Source organism: Argentina anserina, chromosome 2, assembly GCF_933775445.1.
Source record: "Argentina anserina chromosome 2, drPotAnse1.1, whole genome shotgun sequence".
NCBI lineage: Eukaryota > Viridiplantae > Streptophyta > Magnoliopsida > Rosales > Rosaceae > Argentina > Argentina anserina.
In genome coordinates, this window is record NC_065873.1 from 27,673,605 (window position 1) to 27,693,082 (window position 19,478).

The window sequence follows — 19,478 nt, forward strand, 5'->3', positions numbered from 1 at the left end:
TTAAAATTATTAATTTATTTGATTGAGGAAAATGGATTGGTGACGACGAGCACCTTGCTGAGCTTCTCAAGTTCTTAAATGCACAAACCAAGACAACAGTCAAGCTGGGACTCAAAAATGTTGGGGTCTTTTTTCTTGTTTAGTCATGTCCCTTTTGAGGGATCGTCCTGGTTATCTGAGGCCTGAGGGGATCCCTTTTGATAATTAGGCTACTCGTTTATTGTTTCAAGGCCGAAGCAGATAACTACCAAATTTGAAGCGGTGGTTACTGGTTAGCGAAACGACATCGTTAGTACTGCCTCAAAAAATGTGACCGTTACTTATAATAAAATCTTTGATTAGGACACTCTGTAATCAAAGCGCGCGAGTACACATCGAGCTCTCTAGTGTGAGCGAGTAGACTAATAAACCCTCTCTCTCTCTCTCTCTCTCTCTCTCTCTCTCTGCATTCTGCAAGTGCTGCTGTCTGCTCAATGCTCATCCCTCTGTACCAGTTTTGGCTTCACTCTCTTTTCATGTCCTTCCCCATCTACACTCTCCCCTCTTTCCTCTTCAACCTCAAACCCCCCCCCATCTCCCTTTCTCTCTCTAATCTCTTTCTCTCTCTCTAATCTCTTTCTCTCACTCTAAAACCTTCTCTCATCCATGAACTGATGAAAGATTGAAGGCCACACTATTTTAAGCACACCCGGCACTTCCAAGACCCAAAGCTCCCAACTTTATACCTCAAAATCTCATCTTTTTATCACTACTAACTCTCCGGTTCCTCAAAGCTTGAAGCTCTTTTTACTGTAAAAGCTCTCACTCTCTGTGTTATTATCAAACCCAACACCATACTAGACACGCCCATCTGCTCCAATAGTCCTAAAGCACACACCTTTATTGAGCCTCGTTCTCATACTCCCATCTTTTTTTCTCCTCTTTGCTTTGTAAAAATCAAACCTTCTGTATTTTACTGGGCGCAAAGTTAAAAAAATGGGGTGCGCCCAATCGAGAATCGACAATGAGGAATCGGTGTCGAGATGCAAGGAGCGGCGCAACCTCATGAGAGAAGCGGTGGTGGCCAGGAACGCCTTCGCCGCGGGCCATTGCGGCTACGTCATGGCCTTGAAGAACACCGGCGCCGCCTTAAGCGATTACGGCCACGGAGAATCGCTCCCGTCGCAAGAGCAGTTACTCCTCCACCACCAGCAGCAGCCACTCGCCTCCACCGCCACCGAGCCGCCGCCACCGCCTCCTCCGCCGCTCGAGACGCTCCCGCCGCCGCCTCCGCCGCTTCCGACGTTCACTCCCAGCCCGCCGATCAAGCGCGCCTCCAGCCTGCCGACGATGCCGACGGAGGCTCGGAAGACGAGGATGCAGGGGGTGAGGTTGGCCATTGCTGAGGAGGATGAGGAAGAGGAGGAGGAGGAGGAAGGGTTTCGCCGGAGATCGAGAAATGTGGCCGGAGAAATGGGCGCCGCGGCGAATGCTACGGGGTCCTCATCGCCAATGACGCCGGGGATGAAGGCGGTGCCGCCGCCGGAGTCCAAAGGTGCAGCGTGGGACTATTTCTTCATGGTGGATGATAACATGGCAGGGCATACATTGAGTGAGAATGAAGAAGGTGAGGAGTTTGGAGATGATGAGAATGTGGAGTATGAGCATGATGATGAGCCCAAGACTCCGGAGAAGGCGGAGGAGATTCAGGTGAAGCCGGAGGAGATTATGGCGTCTCCGGTGACTCCGGCGACAATTGAGCATTCCAAGACAGCCCCACCGGATTTCCAGAGGATGGTGATGCCTGGTTTTACTTTGATGGACATATTGAATCAGATTGATGATCATTTCTTAAAGGCCTCCGAGAGTGCTCAGGAGGTTTCCAAGATGCTTGAGGCCACTCGTTTGCATTATCACTCGAATTTTGCAGATAATCGAGGTGAGGTTTCGGTTGCTTGATATATGTTGCTGATTCACTTTTACTTTAGAAATCCTCACAAGTCAGGTTTGTTCTTAGATTTGATTCCTATCTAAATTGTTAAGTTGCGATGCAATGTGTTCCTTTGCTTATGTGGAGGCTTGAAAGAGACCTTTATTGCCCTATAAAAACCAGGCCACTTTAGTGATTCAAACTACTTTTTAGACATATGATATCCAACTTAGATATTTTCACTTTCTGATGTTTCTAATCGAGCAAAAGTGTTTCACTTGAAGATGTTTGTCTGTATTGCGCCCTTTAAGGTATGATAGTTATGAGTACATAGCCTTTCTGCTGTAAAAATGGATGCTTTTCTAATTCATGTATCAGGATTCAAAAATTTTTACCTTATGAAACTACAATTGAATGGCAGTTCTACACATAGCATGCTAATTTTCTTATTAGTGCTCCTACTTCATTGTAACGGTCATTCATTTTAAGATATTTATTTGGGATCACAATGTTTTGCAGGACACATTGATCATTCTGCACGGGTCATGCGTGTTATTACATGGAATAGATCCTTCAGAGGCATACCAAATGGTGATGGAGCAAAGGAGGAAGACTCAGATGATTATGAAACTCATGCCACTGTTTTGGACAAGTTGTTAGCATGGGAGAAGAAACTATTTGATGAAGTAAAGGTGCGTTATATTGCATTAGTTTGTTCCATCTCATCTGTTTGTTACTTCATATTAATCTAATATCATCATTCTGCATTCATAAAAAATCAAGTCATGGAGGTGATTGGACTGTAGAATCAGAATAATGACCATCTTACTCTCATTCACTTTTGTGGAACCTAATTAATTTAACTTCCTTTTTGTTGATAGCAAGGGGAGCATATGAAGGTCGAGTATCAGAGAAAGGTTGCTCTCCTAAACAAGCAGAAAAAACGCAATGCTAGTGCTGAAACCTTGGAAAAAACCAAAGCAGCTGTAAGTCACTTGCATACAAGGTATATTGTTGACATGCAGTCAATGGACTCTACAGTTTCAGAAGTGAATCAAATACGGGATGAGCAGCTGTACCCTAAACTTGTTTCTCTGGCTGACGCGTAAGTTTTGGTTAAATTATATATTTTGAATCTCCTTATTTCATCATTTTAACTCTTGGTACTTCATAGTCTCTTGATTGTATTTTTTTAGTTCTAACTAATGTAAAGCTGTTCATTTAACAAAAGGCCCTTCATACATAATGTAACACTACAGAAACCATTTTAGAGAGACAAATTGAACGGATTCCTCTTTGAATGTATTAAATTTCCATCTTTCCCTCCTTACTAAAGGTCACTGTGAAGGCAAATCATAAGTCCTAACTTTTTCTTTTGTATTGTCACAAAGTTTGGCCATATTTATTGCATTAGACTTGCATACCAGTCAGAGGCATCTCATTCACAGATCTTGGGTGCATAAGCTAGTTTGCCTGGTTTGATTTTTGGATATGATTGTTAGACTGAAAGAAGTTTTCATATCATTTCTGTGACACAGAATGGGAAAGATGTGGGAAGATATGAGTGCGCATCACAACAGCCAGCTGAAGATAGTTTTGGACCTGAAAGCCCTTGACATTGCCCATACTCCTATGGAAACGACCAAGCACCACCATGAACGCACTGAACAGCTATATAATGTTGTCCAACATTGGTATTCCGAATTTGAAAAGCTTGTGCTTCATCAGAAACAATACATCCAAGCTTTGAATAGCTGGTTGAAGTTGAATCTGGTTCCTATTGAAAGCAGCTTAAAAGAGAAAATCTCGTCTCCACCAAGAGTTCAGCGTCCCCCAATTCAACCACTTCTTCATGCATGGCATGATTTTCTTGAAAAGCTTCCTGACGAACTTGCAAAATCTGCTACATCATCCTTTGCGGCTGTCATAAAGACTATATTACTTCATCAGGAGGAAGAGATGAAGCTGAAAGAACAATATGAGAACACAAGGAAGGAATTCTTGCGTAAAAATCAGGCATTTGATGACTGGTACCAGAAGTACATGCTGCGTAAGGGGCCTGGTGAAGCAGATCAGGATAGAAGTGAAGATGCCAATCACAAGGATCCTGTTGCAGAGAGGCAATTTGCTGTTGAGAGCTTGAAGAAGAAAATGGAAGAGGAAGCAGAAGCTCACCAGAGACACTGTATCCAGGTCCGAGAGAAATCGCTCGGGAGTCTCAAAACTCGCTTGCCTGAGCTCTTCCGTGCTATGTCAGACTATTCTCAATCATGTGCTGATAATTACGGAAAACTTAGGTTCATCACAACACCACAGGCTTCAAATGGTAACTCCCATGTGTAATATCGGTTTGCAGTTTGCTAGATAGTAGTAACTAGTAAGTTTATCCAACTTCAACCACAGTGAAGTGTTTCTTGTATGTGACAAAACTTGTTTTTCACTTCGGAATCCAATGCTTAGTATTCTATGCAACTAAACAGTTCCATATTCGTTTCTTTCTTCTAGTCATTAGATTCTGAGGAAAACTTTAAAACTGCAAGGGGCATTTCGACTTTGTGAGGAGAAAGCTCAATTGGTGGGAACTGGGAACAGCCCATGTTTTCATTCTCTTGAAATATAGTGGAAATTCATATTCCTGAATCTATCAGGCCTTGAATTTGCTTTGCTGACTTGATTGCTAGATCATCCCTAAATTGCAAATCTTTCTAGGACTCTATAGGGTACTGATAATCTATTCTTGCTTATTGGTCCCAAGGAGAGCAGACCATCTAGAGAAAGGTCAGCTTTCAATACTAGTAAATTGGTAATGGTCCCTACCATATTGGCCGTCACTTCTTCGCCAACTCAATTATTAATCATTAAAAGGAAGAAATTCTATACCACCCATATAATTTAACTGATGTCATTTTGTGATGGCAGAATGTTCAACTTATGTATTGAGTTCAATATGAAGATGGCAAATAAGTAAAGATTACCCCTTTTCCAATTAGTTGAGGTAAAGCCACGAGTCCATGACCCTTGTTTTGCCAGATTCTGGTGGGTGACATTTGAAGAAGCTCCATACACGAGCTACATTAGTGTAGTCAAAACAGTGGGTGGCCTGCAGCTAGCACAAAGAACAGAAGATATGCTTCAGCTCCTTCAGTTCATCAGACTGTACATGGGTTTTTTTATTATCAGAATTTGAGCTCCATTAGGAAAAAGCTGTCCAGGAACTGTTCTGTATAAGTAAAACTAATTTAGATGACCTCCATAACATTTTTTTTTGAAGAAGATGACCTCCATGACATATTTCAAGCCAGTTTTAAACTTTTAATATATAAGTTGGGCTCAACTGTGATTGAGGCATTGAGCATTGGAACATTTCAAAGACTACTGATTATTTTGGAATAATTTTACTTTTCAAAAGGAATGTGCATGGTAAAAATAGAGGTTGGCAAGCAGCTATCAGAGGATGACTCTTTCGGCTGTCTGACTCTGACCAATTATTCAAAGTTTGCTGACAAAGGGCCATCGCTTCTAATAATGAAGCTTCCTCAACTGAAGATCATTTCTATTTTATGATTTTAATCCATCTATTTTTCAAATGAACGAAGATTTACACAGGTCTTAACAAGAGGCTTCTCATTTAGTTTCTCTTTCCCAGTAGATTCTCATTCCCACTTCATCTAGTTTTCAGAGCAGCCAGGTTGTGCCAAGTCAACAACCATAGCCATACTTGCATTTTATATACACACATGTGCTTTCCACGAATACATAATCTACATCCTAAAGTCTTCTTACATGTATATATAAACAGATGCATAAGCTAATTCTCTACACAGCTTAGATATTTGAGGTGAACGAAACCTGGTATTTGCGATAGAAATGGGGATCAAAGAGTGGTACGGTTCACGTAGTCCAACTCCAAGCATCAAGTTGGGACAGCCAAGCACTACGTACACTAAGCCTCAACCAAAGTGGCATATTTTTTTGAAGAAATTCAAGAAGGAGAAGAAGAAATTCAGTTCTGCAGGTACTGATATATCACATTCGCAGCAGACTAGTTATGATCCCAAAACATACTCCAAAAATTTTGATAGAGGCATGGGGTGGACAGAGCCTGATAACTCGTCGCGGTCTTTCTCAGCTCGGTTTGCTAATCCATCAAGGGTTGTACATAGGACTGACTTGTTAGATTGATGTTGTGGATGTCAAAGAAATTCTATGAAAACGTATATTTTGATCTTGCATTAGAAACCATCTGATTAAATTTCATCTTGTATCTCTCTCAAACTCTCCTGATTAAGTTCAATTCACCTTCAGTTTAAGATGATTGTGGATCAAACATAATCAACAATACTAGCCTAGAGAATTCATTGTAAATATCAGTAGGATACCTTGTGTTGTAAACAACAAACCGAAAACATATGAAAGCTCCCGATGGTTTTTCTTGATTTCTTCATCTTAGTTGAATGGTTTGTACAGAACTTAAGGAATTTCTGGGTTTTTTTAGCAGTGCTAGGGAAACATGTACAAGACATAAAAGAGAACCTTGGATGCTTCAACTCTATATCTTTATTTGGGCTCAGGGCTCTAGATAAGATGCTTGCAGGGGCCTGGGCTCATTGGCCTCTCTTGTGGAGGGCACTATGATGAAAAAGGTATTTTAAAACTTCATGGGGTTCTTACATGTTGTAGTCGTCTTTTACTGGCTTTACTGGGAATTACATAAACCAAGGATGGCATGGAGATTCCCACTTCCTATAGGAATCAACACCCCCACTATCTCGAGCTCTCCGCTACAGTATTAAAAACCTCCACATCCTAACCATAGATTGCAATGCCAGACTTCATGTGCATTTCTGACCTAGCTAGCCTGTGACTCCTTATGCTGTGGCCTGTGGGTTCTAGATACATGCAGACTAACAAGGACAAGGCTTTCTTCACTGTCATATATAATCAAAATAATCAGTCTTACTTCTATACTCATAACAACTGACCCAGTTATTTACATTTAGGTGCTAAGAAGTAAACAACTGGGTTAATTGTTATGCGTTTAGATCCTTAAACTCCTAAATCCTGAAACTATTGCAGCTCTCTAAATCAAGCAGATAGTCACTTCAGCAACACATTAACCAGAGTAAGAGTAAACCTTTGGAGCTTTTATATTAATAATGGGCCAAGGTAACAAACTAACAACCAACACACTACAGAAGTCTTGTAATTCATTTCGAACACTAGACTGAACTTGCTGTCGTTATTGTTGTTGGGTCGGAGTTTGAGTCCCATTCTGAGGTTGACCCTTCTTCAGCTGATCTCCAGCCACAAGGAAAAAAGCAGTGTGCTTGAAGAAATTGAACATCTTTCGCTTCGAATCTTCATCAATATCCATAGAGCTCTCCAATGCTTGCTGCATGTGATGCAGCCACCTCTCCGCCGCTTCATGCGTCACCGGAAATGGCCGGTGCCTTCCGATCAGGGCAGGATGGCCTTCAAAAACCACACACAAACAAAGTTTCAGTCTTTCACTCTCATTTTTTTTCTGCTAAACTTGACAAAAATAACAAAACAAAATCCAAAAAGAAAAAAGAAAACCTCTTCTTTGAGAAAAGAGAGGCGGCCCTCCCATTCGCTGCACGAAGAACTCGTACTGGTTCTGAATCGCGTCCTCCTTCTTGGAATTCGCGAAGATTGATCTGAACCATTCCTGCTCATCGTCGTAAACCCTGCAGTACAGTAGCGAGGACAGAACTGTAACTTCACAGTCGATTAATATCAATTGGATGATCAAAGCAAAGAGGAGAGAGAGTGAAAGGAAACCTGGTGTAGAAATCGGTAGAGAGATTGATGAAGGCCTGGAGGCCGAGCTTCTGGAAGAGGTTGGTGTCGTCGATGGCGAAAGCGTCGGCCGAGTCGACTCCGCTCCACTCGGAGGCCTTGGCTTGCAGAGACTGCATTTTTGGCGTCTGCAGTTGAGTTTAGTGGCCGGAAAAAAGAGGGCGGTGTTGTTATATACGGGGTCGCGTCGCTTGCACGCTCGTGAAGTATCCGAGTCTGATTCTGATTTGCTGACCAATAAAACAGCGGAGAACCTCAATACTGTGGGTGGTCACTGTTTTATTTCCTTCATTACTTCTATTTTCGTTCTCTAATGGCACACTATGAGCTAACCATGTCGTTACTACTCGCAAATTGCAATGTATTTAACAAAAGGAACTTTTATTTTTGTCTCATTTGAAAATTGGATAGAGGGCGGCGCAAGTTTGAGAGGTTTCTAGATTCGTAAACTGTTGGAAAATTAGTCGGGTTTTATTTATCGGTATCATAGATAAGTTACAAGGAAATTCTATGGTAGAGCGCTGCACCTTTAATCCACCATTCATACATCATACGGACTCCACGTGCATTTCAAGACACACTCTATCCACCGTTGAATTTGGTATGTATGGTATGCAGCGCTGCACCATAGACGAATTCATAAGTTACACGGAATATAATAAAACCACAACATGTGATCGAATTGTTAAGAAATTAAGTGTAAAAACCTTATATTTATGTTCGATTGTTCGAATCTCGTTGTGCTTATGAAAGTTAAATCCATTCTATTTTTACTGACTAGGAGAGAGAGAGGTAGAATTCCTGCTTCATTTTCCGGCCCTAATCCCCTAACCATGTGATTCCGATCAAAAAACAAGTCGTACAAAAAGCATACAATACAACGTGGGGCATGTCAAACAAAAACCATAATTGAAACAGCTTGGGTTTGAAATTGAGTCGTCCAAAGTTAATAAGGCTGGGTTGGGTCAAGATGAACCCTACGCAAGATTTGTGGACCGAACACGTCGTATTGTCTTTTGGCCCATTACAGCCGCCGACGAATTTAACATAACAAACCCACCCTCTTGGATTCTCTCCCGTCTTTACTGTTCATCGCTACCTAATCTCTTTCCCTCTCTAATTCTACCTCACGCTCCCTCTTCGGTTTTTCCCCCAGAAAACCCTAATCCAATTCTCCCCCAATTTTTTCCCCCTCAAAATTTTGGTTGCAGACACCGGAGATCGGTTTAAATGGCGGCGGCGGGACTAGACTCTAGAGTGCTAAAGAGAATCGGGAAAAGACCTCGCTCCGCCTGGGACGTTGGCCCCTCGGATTGCGAACCAGAGGTTGGTTTAGCGATCCCCAATATTAATTAGGGTTAGGGTTTCCAGAACCGAATTGAGAGCTCAGGGCTTGCTCGTTTTGTAGGCGCAACGGCTATTGCTGGCGGCCAATGGAAGAAACGGATCGCCTCCAAAACGTGACGATGATCGTGAAGGCCATTATGTATACAATCTCGGCGAGAATCTCACTCCAAGATGTGAGCTTGATTTTGCTGCATTTGTTTTATCAACAAAGTTGGATTCTTTTTGAGTTAAATTATGCTGTTCTTGTGAAAGTTTGGATTTTGATTTGGATTGTTTTTGTTGGCAGATAAGATACTGAACAAGATGGGTGAAGGTTAGCTGTCAAAAAGTGCCCTGAGTGTGGTTTTATAAATTTGATTCATTCTGCTCAGCATATTGCTAGTGCTGTAGGCACATTTGGTCGAGTTTTGGAATGTTGGGATCGTCAAACGAGAGAGTATGTGGCCATCAAGGTTATTAGGAGCATACGAAAGTACCGGGATGCGGCCATGATTGAGGTGGATGTGCTTAATCATATTGCCAAGAATGATAATGGCAACTCATGGTACTTATGTCTTCTGGTGTTTTGCACAGATTTAAGGATTGTGTTAAGTTCATTGTTGTGATGTAATCTAACAAATTGAAATACGTTGCTGCAGCTGTGTGCAGATTCGCGATTGGTTTGATTACCGCAATCACATATGCATAGTAAGTATCCAAATTAACTTTCTTGCTGCATTATATTACTTTGGTTACATTGTGATTGACTGTTCTGCTGATAGTGTGGCTTAGATAAAAGATAGTTTACTTCTCTTGGTGTTTTTTTATTTGATTAAGCATTTACAAGTTTACAATGAACTGCACTTGATATCAGTAGAGCTTAGAATTGAGTTACAATGTGATATTAGTATGTCCAAGACTGTGTTCATAGAACCTGGAACTAAACAGAGACCTTCCTTTGAATGAATTTAATGGTTTTATCAGGTGTTTGAGAAGCTTGGACCAAGCTTATTTGATTTTCTAAAGAGAAATAAATACTGCCCATTCCCTGTGGATCTTGTTCGGGAATTTGGACGACAGCTTTTGGTATCTGTAGCATGTGTGTGGATAGCTCTTCATTTCATTCTCCTGTTTTTTCCTCTTCTCCTAACCAGTCACCCAAATATATTTCTTGGCCTGATTTTTTTGTCCAGGGAGTGTAACAGGGTGTTTCAATTGAGTCGCATTCTTTAACTTGTCTTCTATTATTTGTTATTATTCGGCAGATATGCATGATTTACGCTTAATCCACACTGACCTGAAGCCAGAAAATATACTTCTTGTGTCTTCTGATTATGTAAAGCTTCCTGGCTTTAAGGTATTTTGGCACTTATAATCCAAGAATTCATATACATATCATATTTGGGTAGACTCATGTAATAAAAACTTCTTTGAAAATGGTACAGAGATTTTCTTCAGATGAAATGCAATACAGGTGCTTGCCCAAGTCTAGTGCAATTAAGCTGATTGATTTTGGTAGTACAGTGTTTGAAAATCAGAATCATAGCTCGATTGTTTGCACAAGGCATTACAGAGCCCCTGAGATAATTCTAGGTAACTGATTATGGTGTTGGCCAGCAGACAGATGTTCTATATTGTACTCTTTTTTTTCATTTATCAGTGTTCCGGCTACAACAAAACTAAGCAATTCTTTCGTTAATGAAAAGAATCAAGAAAGGTCTGACAGTAGCAAGCACTATTGATTTTGAAGAAAGTTTTAAAGAAACAAAAAAGAAAGTGATCCTTTAGTCTCCGTAATGATATAGGGTACTAAATTGGCCCAACTAGATAAAGTATGTAGGTGCATTTTGCATATTGGCATTTGGTGTGCAGTCGCCTTTAATTTTGACCCGATTGGTTCTGTGAGAGTTAGTTCAGCAAGTTTTTATTGTTTTGTTTCGTTTGGCAAGCTATGTGTTCTGTTAAACATGGTCTATTGCTTTTTAAGAGACTAATATATTGGGATTTTTATTACAACATTTTTTAGCCTTGTGCATTCAGTGCTTGACCCCTCTTGCTGTATCTGTATTTTGCAGGTCTAGGATGGACTTATCCTTGTGATCTGTGGAGCGTTGGTTGCATCCTCGTTGAACTTTGCGCGGTTAGTTAGTTTGTTTTTTTGTACAAATGCTTTGGATATGGATCATCCATTTGGGACTATGTTTTAAAGTGTGAAATCTTGTCAGGGTGAAGCACTGTTTCAAACACATGAGAACTTGGAGCATTTAGCAATGATGGAGAGGGTATTGGGACCTCTGCCCCAGCATATGACTCAACGGGCTTGGTATATATAGTGAAGTTTTATTGATCTTTTTGCTGAATAGTTTAGAGCAGCATTCATACTTATATGTTGTCCACTTTTTGTCCTTGCAGTCATGGTGCTGAAAAGTATTTTAGGCGGGGTGCAAGGCTGAATTGGCCTTTAGGAGCGGTGTCACGGGAGAGTATAAGAGCCGTAAAGAAGCTTGATAGTTTGAAGGTATCTATCCTCTTGTTGGTTTCAGAATTATTTGCTGATATGGTAGCTTATAATACGTTGATATCACGTTAGAAATGATGTATTGCTGACATGTTGTGTTGCCTTTGTATTCAGGATATGGTATCACGACATGCAGGGTCCTCAAAATCCAGTTCAGCCCTCACTGATTTGTTGTATGGGCTGTTGAACTATGATCCGTCTGAGCGACTCACAGCTCGAGAGGCGCTTGCTCATCCCTTCTTTAAGATTACAGCCTGATGAGCCACAATCAAATTCTATCTAAGAGGTGCACCGTGATCTGAATTTGGTTAACCATATGCTAGTGTTGGTTAACAAACTTGTGAAAGCATATTTCTGGTGAACAAACCAGAGAGCTTGGACAGCAGGCAACTTGTACATGGACAGAGACCGGATGAATGAATGTTGTGATTTTGCCCTCTCCGATATCTTTAGAATATGCCTCTCCCCGCTGCTGCTTTGTAGGCTTTGATTAGATAGTGTGAAATATCTAAAAGAAAACTCCGAGATTGTTGTAATTGTTTTTTCGATGAAGAAAGTACGAAATTCGTAGTTTAACAGATTATCATAATGGATTCTCAATCCCATACAGTATTGGGTAAAATGACCTAAAGATAAACTCGTTCCACATAGGTGTTCCTGTGCGAATAAGAGATGATTCATTTGTCCACGAGGGACTACGAGTCGGTATTTTCTATGATGAACTATAAAGATATCAAACTAACAAGGATTAGAGAAAACTAGTCAAACTTGTGAAAACTAGTTGAACAAATGGCTACATATCACCAATAATCTCCACAGGAACACAAGCCATCCTCAAACTTGTGAAACCTATTTGCATCTCTCACCAGAAAAACCACCTTCAAAACCTTTGACAAGCCTTTAATGAAAGCATGACAATCACCACATACCCTCAAGTTTTTGAAAATCCTGATTGTTCTGTTCCCTTTCTCAAGCTCACCTTTTACCAATGCCAACCCGATTGCCAGCTTTTCACTATGAAATCTCAAACTCTCTTCCTTCGATTCCTCTTCTACATCATGTAGTACAAATCTCACCCCATGAATATAACCAATCTCAGATTTTATTCTTTTCTCCATTTCCTTCAATACCTGATGTATCTTATCTGTCAGTGGGTGAGTCTCATCTCCATTGTAGAAGAAGTAGACCTCTTTGTCAATCTCTACCCAACTCCGCCCTGCATCTTTCTTTAACCCCTTCCTCTTAAACAACTGTCTTACTCTCTCACACTCTTTCCAGTAGCCGGCCTCTGCGTAAAGGTTTGACAGCATCACATAGTTGACGGGGTTGTCACCATCCAATCTCAGAAGCAATTCTCCCACTTCTCTCCCTATCTCCACATCTCCATGTACTCTACAAGCACTGAGCAATGTCTGCCATATTCCAATATTTGGTTTTATCAGCATGCTGTCGATCAGATTCTTAGCTTCTTTTAATCTTCCTGCTCGACCAAGGAGATCAACCATGCAAGCATAATGCTCTACAGTTTTCCTAATCCATTTTTGGCGACACAATTTTGAGAAATAGTCTTGGCATTCTTGAATTAGTCCGGAATGGCTGCAGGCTGAGAGCACCGCCAAGTAAGTCACTCCATCAGGTTCCATTTCCTCCAATTGCATTTGGTTGAAAAGATGCATAGCTTTCTTCCCTAAACCATGTTTTCCATAGCCCGTGATCATAATTGTCCAAGAAATTACATTTCTCGATGGAGTTTCATTGAAAAGTCTTTCTGCCTCATCTGTCAAACCACACTTGAGATACATATCCAGAATAGAGTTAAATACCGATATGTCTAAACCAGATGGGATTTTAGTGGTGAAAGCATGCATTTGCCTACCTTGTTCTACTAGAGCAAAATCAGCAAACACACCCATAAGGCTCGACAGAACAAACCCATCTACTTGATGACATATACTAGCTCTGAGCTGCCCAAACAAGTCCATGGCCTGTGTTAAATTGCACTCTTGAGCATAACCAAGGATCAGGGCACTCCAAGATATTAGATTCTTCTGTTCAACTTGATCAAACACTCTCTGAGCTTCAGTTAAGTGCCTGCATTTCACATACATATCAACAAGAGCACCTGCAATAGGAACTGAACACAATAACCCCCTTGTGATCATGGAAGAATGTATTTGGCTACCTTGTTGAATTGCTCCAACGCCACTACAAGCCTTGAGTGTGCTTGTAATAGTATAGTCGTCGGGAACTTCCCCCAGATCTTGCATTTCCCTGAACAAAACCAAAGCTCTCTCCCCATTTCCTTCAATCGTGTACCCAGCTATCATTGCATTCCAAGTAATAAGATTCCTAGCCGGCATAACACTAAACATCTTGTACGCCTCACCAACTCTTCCACATTTCGCATACATGTCAAGGATAGCATTGCTCACCACTGCAACCCATTCATAACCAGACTTAGCACACATACAGTGTATCTGCATGCCATTCTCAGCAACGCCCAACATCCCAGACGCCTTGAGATTAGTCGATAAAGTATACTCATTCGGCTTAACTCCCGAACATCCCATTTCAGTAAAGAGAGTTAATGACTCTTTAGCATCGCCCCTGCTTAAATAGCCGCACATTAAAGCTGTCCAGGAAACCACATTTCTCTCAGGCATTCTATCAAACACCTCACGTGCATTCTCTATCTTACCACATTTGCTATACATAGCTACAAGGTCATTGTTCAACATCAAATCAAACCCAAGTCCCATTCTCAATACTGACCCATGAGCTTGCATTCCCTTATCAACCAGCAAATTCTTCGAACACTTCCTCAGCAAATCCGCCAATCTCTGCCTCTCATTCATTTCTCAAAACCCTAAACACTAAATGACCACGACGAGAACCGCTGCCTTAACTATCAGGGAATTGGAGAACTCGTTCGTACCCAAGTTGCTAAACTGCAAAACCAAAACAGGGTTGAAGTCAATTCATGCTCAAATGGTGAAGCTATTCTTATCCCAAAGCAATTTCTTGGTGACCAAAATGGTGGATGTGTGTGACTACAGTGGAAATGTTGACTATGCTAGCTTACTATTCCATCAAGTGTTAGAGCCAAACTTGTTTCTGTTCAATGCTAGAGCTTATACCCATTATCATATATATTGTTCCGCTGTAACTTTGTATAAGCAAATGCTGAGACACCCAGAATCTGAAACCCAGATTTTTCCAGACAAATTTACATTCCCATTTGTGATAAAATGTTGTGCAGGGCTGTATTGTGAGGGTTTAGGGAGGCAAGTTCATGGTCAGGTGTGTAAATTTGGGCCACAGTCGCATTTGCTGGTTGAGAATGCACTCATGGATTTTTATACCAAGTGTGATAATATGAGGGATGCACATAAGGTGTTTGAGGAAATGACTAAGAAAGATGTGAGCTCTTGGAATATGCTTCTTACTGGGTATGTTAGGTTGGGGCAGTTGAAGAAGGCAAGAGCGGTGTTTGAGGAAATGACTGACAAGACTATTGTGTCTTGGACAGCGATGGTTTCAGGGTACACCCGAATTGGGTGTTAGCCGGCATGCTCGCAGCTTGGAGCGCTATAGGTTGGGAAATGGATTCATAGGTTCTCGGATAAAAAGGGGCTACTACAGTCAGTTCCTGTGTGCAATGCGCTCGTTGAAATGTATGTGAAATGTGGCTGCATCGACCAAGCTTGGCAGTTGTTTGATCACATGTCAGGGAGGGATGTAATTTCTTGGAGTACAGTGATTGCAGGGCTGGCGAATAATGGTAAAGCTAGCGAAGCAGTTGAACTCTTTCAAGGCATGCAGAGAGCGAAGATTGAACCTAATGAGATTACATTTCTTGGTCTTCTATCGGCCTGCAGCCATGCTGGTCTGTGGAAGGAGGGACTTGACTATTTTGATTGTATGAGAGAACATTATACAATAGAGCCAGGAATCGAGCATTATGGATGTTTGGTAGATCTTCTGGGACGTGCCGGACACCTTGACCAGGCTCTCAACAAGATAAAGCAGATGCCAATGAAGACAAGCTCGAAGATCTGGGGCTCCTTGTTAAGCTCTTGCAGGACTTATTGCAATCTTGAGATCGCTCTTGTCGCAATGGAGCAACTTCAAGAGCTTGAATCAGATGATGCAGGGAACTATGTACTACTTTCCAACATATATGCAGACCTGGGGAAATGGAAGGATGTGTCCAGGATTAGAAAACTGATACGAAGCAAAAACATGAAGAGGATCCCCGGTTGCAGTTTGATTGAAGTTAACAATGTAGTTCTAGAATTCGTATCAGGGGATGATACGAAACCATTCGCAAAAGACATCTTTTCCATGCTAGAGCTGCTCATTTCAGACGAAAGCATACAAGATGATAGCATTGAAGCTGTGCCAGAGGATTGCAGTCAACTACTGTGGTAAAATCAAGGTGACAAGGCATGCTCTAGCCGAAATGTTCATGTTTAGGGTAGCAAGAATTAGGGATCTGTTATTATCAATAAGTCGATACATGCAGAAGAATTACTTAAAGAAGTCACATTTGCTATCCTGCAGTGTAAGCTATATAAAGATGGGGAGCAAGTACACAAGATGATCTCAACAACAACAGCAGTATTTGAAATTCGCTTCCAAGTTCAACAAGGTTTCACTCAAAATAGCAGATACAACTAAGGAAAACACACACTTTCCTAGAGCAACTGCTACGCAGAAGAAGAGAGACCACATACAACTATAATCGCATAGACAGCACAATCCATAAACAGAGCATCAAGTACCTTTTGCACTACCATCCCTATCTCTAAAGCCTTCCCCAACAGTGCAAACCAATCACCTCCCTCAAAAGAACTCCCAATCTCTCCGGGCAATCCAAAGACTCTCTGCTTAAAAAGAATCCTTGCCAGCACAAATGTCACATTGGTCAGCAAAACCAGATACAACGGCCTAAACCCCAACAGGGACTTCAAAATGTTACTACTCCCCAACAATGGAAACCCCACATGAACCAGAACCACCATAATTGCTACTGCTGCCGAAATCAAAAGGCGGGTTGTTTCTGTTTCTGCAATGGCATTACATAGTCCACTGGCAGTAAAAAGCGGTTGCCTTTGTGGTCGAATTAACTGCGGCGGTGGTGCACTTTGAGCCGTTAATGAGGAGATAAGCTGCTGGACTTGTGAATCAATGGCCCTCAGTGTTTCAGTGTTTGTGTCAGATTGGCTTCTTGGCAATGTTGAATCAGACTCGTTTTCCTTCTCCTCAATCTCAGAAGGTGACTCTGCAAAAAAAAAAACCCAACTACACATGAAGCAAGAATAACAGAAAGATTACAACTTTAATAATGAAGAGCTAAAGAGGGTACCGGTGATTTGGTCCTGAACATCGGAAACTGGCGGCGGAGAAGATGGGTTTGTTGTGTGTTCAAGTTGGGTTTGTGGGTCGGATGATGAAGAAGAAGAGGAGGGAAGGGTTTGGATTTGACCCGTGATTAGAGCAAGCCTGTCGGACCCTCGCTCCAGGATCTTCCTCCTTCTGGCTTCTCTGCTGTTTGTGGCCATGTTCCTATGAGTCTATGACCGTCAAAAGAGAGCTTCTTTCTGCTCCAACTCATATATATATATATACTATATAGGTTATATAAGCCATTCTGGGTCGGTTATGTATAAAGCCGGATTTGATTCGGATCTTTTTATGGTTAATCCTCCTTTTTATAACTTGTGTTTTACTTTTGTCACCCATTACATTGCTAACTTCATCAAGTTATAACTATGATAATGATGAACCCATCCTTCAGGTTTTGAGAATGATAACAGTGTGATTGTGAAGTGAAGACAATGTATAGATTGAATAAAATAAGGGGGATCCAACACTTCAGAAACCACAATCCTTCTAAAGAGTAAAGACTACTTTGAGAGTTGCTAGCTCAGTACAATAGTAAATAAAAGAGAAGAATACAACACTTCCAAGTAATCAATCATTCTATTGGTACAGAAGAACAAAAATCATAGCAATGGAGCAATGCGTCTGTAAATTGCGCGGAAAGTCTGTCCCCCATTTCTGTCCACCTTCTGGCCTTCCTCGGTTGCAGAACTTAAGAGTTCTGTGACTGGATCTGCTTTGAGTTCTTCAGTTGTGAGAGCTTCAAACATTGGGTGATTCTCTAAACAAGTCTTCATCCATTCTCCAAGTTCTTCAACATCAGTTATTGTGTAAATAATGCCACCAACTTCTAGAGCATAAGCATACTCATCCAGCAAGAATGGACTGATCACCCTACGGCGATGGTTTTTCTCTTTGAAGTGAGGATCAGGGAACAGGAAAAACATCTTTGACAGCTGTGCTTTCTCAAAGTAGTTCGGGATGTACTTCATGGAATTAGTGCGAACCACTGAGATATTCTGGTATTGACCTGGATTTGTCGACCTCAGAGCCAAAATCCTTTCCTTGACATACTCTGTCACCTTATCCCTGAGTTCCATTCCAATCATCAGAGTCTCGGGGAAAAGGGTTGAAAGGCTTATCAGAAGCCCGCCAAAACCACAGCCAATATCTGCAAACTGGATCTTCTTGCAACTACTGGCTTCATCAGTAGAGGGGAAGAGCTGCGGGTAATGAAGAGAGTAGTCCACATGACTTGGGGCGACAGGCACTGGAAAGTGGGAGTCACTCAGAGGGTTACTGTGTGCTCTTGCTCGGTAGAAACGCTTCCGGGGCAGACCAGTGGACTTGCTATGAGTCGGTTGTACTTTGCTTTCCAACATGACCTTTTCAGCAAACTGCAGATACAAAGTAGCAACCTTAAGGGACCGCAAGTTCAGTATAAAGGGGGACATAAAATGCAAAGATAATCCAAATATTAAACTTTCTAACCAAACCAATTCTTCATGAAACTAGTCTCCTACGGAAGATGAAGAATACAATGCAATGAACAATGTAAAAACCGCAAAGAGAAGTACAGAAATTGTGATCTGCTGCACAGGTGTGCAGTAAGAAGCGTTCCATGAGAAGATAGAAGAAAATCATTCACTAACTGAACACTTCATAATGGTCAAACCCATAAACAAGTAGTGAAATTTTATTCCTTGCACTTACAGTTTGAACCTTGAAGTCAATCTAGCTCAACAGGTAGTCATAGTAACTAACTGAGGTTAGCACCATATCCATGTAATGTCACTACGTCATTGCTTCGAAAACAAAATCTAGGTTTCTGTGTTCCATCTCAACTAGTGAAATTTGAAAACAAACAATGGTGTTGTGGTTTGCCTCCTAGTCTGAATTTCAACATACCCAAAAGCATGAAAAACACCCCAAAAATTACTGGGCAAACAAAACAACAGCTAATGGAAAACCTAATCAAAGTTCAGAATCAATTCTCACACTATCAATAACCTAACTAGGACGAAATCTAATCGCCTTCAAACATAGTAACAATCAGAAGTAAAGAGAATAGCTCTTTGTAAAAAGAAGGAGAGCACGGAACTTGGTATCTTACGTGTTGGAGCTGACGCCGGAAAGTTTCTCAAGGTTTTGGAGAGCGCTCTGGCTGCACTCACCGCCTGAAATTTCTCAGATTATGCGGCGGCGCAGACTCGGGGGTTTTGGAGCGGAGAAGAGAGATTAAGCCTGGGCCTCTTATAGGACGGGCCCGAAATCAAAAGATATAGCCCATTCATTTTGAACCTGTGTCCGTTCTCACTAACCCTGTAAACTTGACTATTATCATTTATCAGTTTAGAGTTTACGTATAACTCCATCGTTTTCTCGTAATGTATTAGAACATGTGCTGATCGATCAATTAGAAATATATGATTTCAGAGTAGGCAAAACGTGCCCGACTTGGAGTCTAATTCCTCTTCGATATTGTAATAACCCACGTTTTCAAACAATATTTGAATTTAA

At 41.3% G+C, this 19,478-nt stretch overlaps 7 protein-coding genes across 8 annotated transcripts; 3 read left to right on the forward strand and 4 right to left on the reverse strand.

The window, feature by feature from the left end:
- The first annotated feature begins 598 nt into the window (after positions 1–598).
- On the forward strand, positions 599–4,340 carry LOC126783002 (protein ROLLING AND ERECT LEAF 2-like). Its single transcript, XM_050508379.1, has 4 exons — positions 599–1,918; positions 2,429–2,601; positions 2,791–3,014; positions 3,448–4,340. The coding sequence occupies exons 1-4, from the start codon at positions 976–978 to the stop codon at positions 4,250–4,252; spliced, it is 2,145 nt and encodes a 714-aa protein (XP_050364336.1). The 5' UTR covers positions 599–975; the 3' UTR covers positions 4,253–4,340.
- Positions 4,341–7,032: 2,692 nt separating this feature from the next.
- LOC126783015 (two-on-two hemoglobin-3) lies at positions 7,033–7,901 on the reverse strand. The gene is made up of 3 exons (XM_050508394.1): positions 7,712–7,901; positions 7,487–7,617; positions 7,033–7,381 (listed from the first exon to the last, which is right to left on the reverse strand). The coding sequence occupies exons 1-3, from the start codon at positions 7,846–7,848 to the stop codon at positions 7,149–7,151; spliced, it is 501 nt and encodes a 166-aa protein (XP_050364351.1). The 5' UTR covers positions 7,849–7,901; the 3' UTR covers positions 7,033–7,148.
- Positions 7,902–8,846: 945 nt separating this feature from the next.
- On the forward strand, positions 8,847–12,014 carry LOC126783008 (serine/threonine-protein kinase AFC3). 2 transcript variants are annotated; one of them, XM_050508386.1, is made up of 12 exons: positions 8,847–9,055; positions 9,138–9,249; positions 9,363–9,389; positions 9,467–9,620; positions 9,715–9,763; positions 10,040–10,154; positions 10,321–10,412; positions 10,501–10,648; positions 11,131–11,195; positions 11,281–11,378; positions 11,468–11,573; positions 11,688–12,014. In XM_050508386.1, exons 1-12 carry the CDS (start codon positions 8,960–8,962, stop codon positions 11,829–11,831), a joined length of 1,206 nt encoding a protein of 401 aa, XP_050364343.1. In that variant the 5' UTR covers positions 8,847–8,959; the 3' UTR covers positions 11,832–12,014. The 2 variants fall into 2 exon arrangements, with proteins under 2 accessions (XP_050364343.1, XP_050364344.1); XM_050508387.1 differs by lacking the exon at positions 10,040–10,154 and having other exon boundaries at positions 8,917–9,249; positions 9,363–9,620.
- Positions 12,015–12,152: 138 nt separating this feature from the next.
- LOC126783003 (putative pentatricopeptide repeat-containing protein At3g15130) lies at positions 12,153–14,441 on the reverse strand. The gene has a single exon (XM_050508380.1). It carries the CDS (start codon positions 14,426–14,428, stop codon positions 12,374–12,376), a length of 2,055 nt encoding a protein of 684 aa, XP_050364337.1. The 5' UTR covers positions 14,429–14,441; the 3' UTR covers positions 12,153–12,373.
- LOC126783005 (pentatricopeptide repeat-containing protein At2g20540) lies at positions 14,441–16,254 on the forward strand. Its single transcript, XM_050508383.1, is given in 2 exon segments — positions 14,441–16,011; positions 16,137–16,254. A coding segment is annotated over 1 exon segment (1,554 nt). The 5' UTR covers positions 14,441–14,450; the 3' UTR covers positions 16,005–16,011; positions 16,137–16,254.
- Positions 16,177–17,184, reverse strand: LOC126783012 (uncharacterized). The gene is made up of 2 exons (XM_050508390.1): positions 16,942–17,184; positions 16,177–16,857 (listed from the first exon to the last, which is right to left on the reverse strand). The coding sequence occupies exons 1-2, from the start codon at positions 17,135–17,137 to the stop codon at positions 16,283–16,285; spliced, it is 771 nt and encodes a 256-aa protein (XP_050364347.1). The 5' UTR covers positions 17,138–17,184; the 3' UTR covers positions 16,177–16,282.
- Positions 17,185–17,397: 213 nt separating this feature from the next.
- LOC126783013 (tRNA (guanine-N(7)-)-methyltransferase) lies at positions 17,398–19,173 on the reverse strand. The gene is made up of 2 exons (XM_050508391.1): positions 19,072–19,173; positions 17,398–18,355 (listed from the first exon to the last, which is right to left on the reverse strand). Exon 2 carries the CDS (start codon positions 18,338–18,340, stop codon positions 17,582–17,584), a length of 759 nt encoding a protein of 252 aa, XP_050364348.1. The 5' UTR covers positions 18,341–18,355; positions 19,072–19,173; the 3' UTR covers positions 17,398–17,581.
- Between the last annotated feature and the right edge of the window lie 305 nt (positions 19,174–19,478).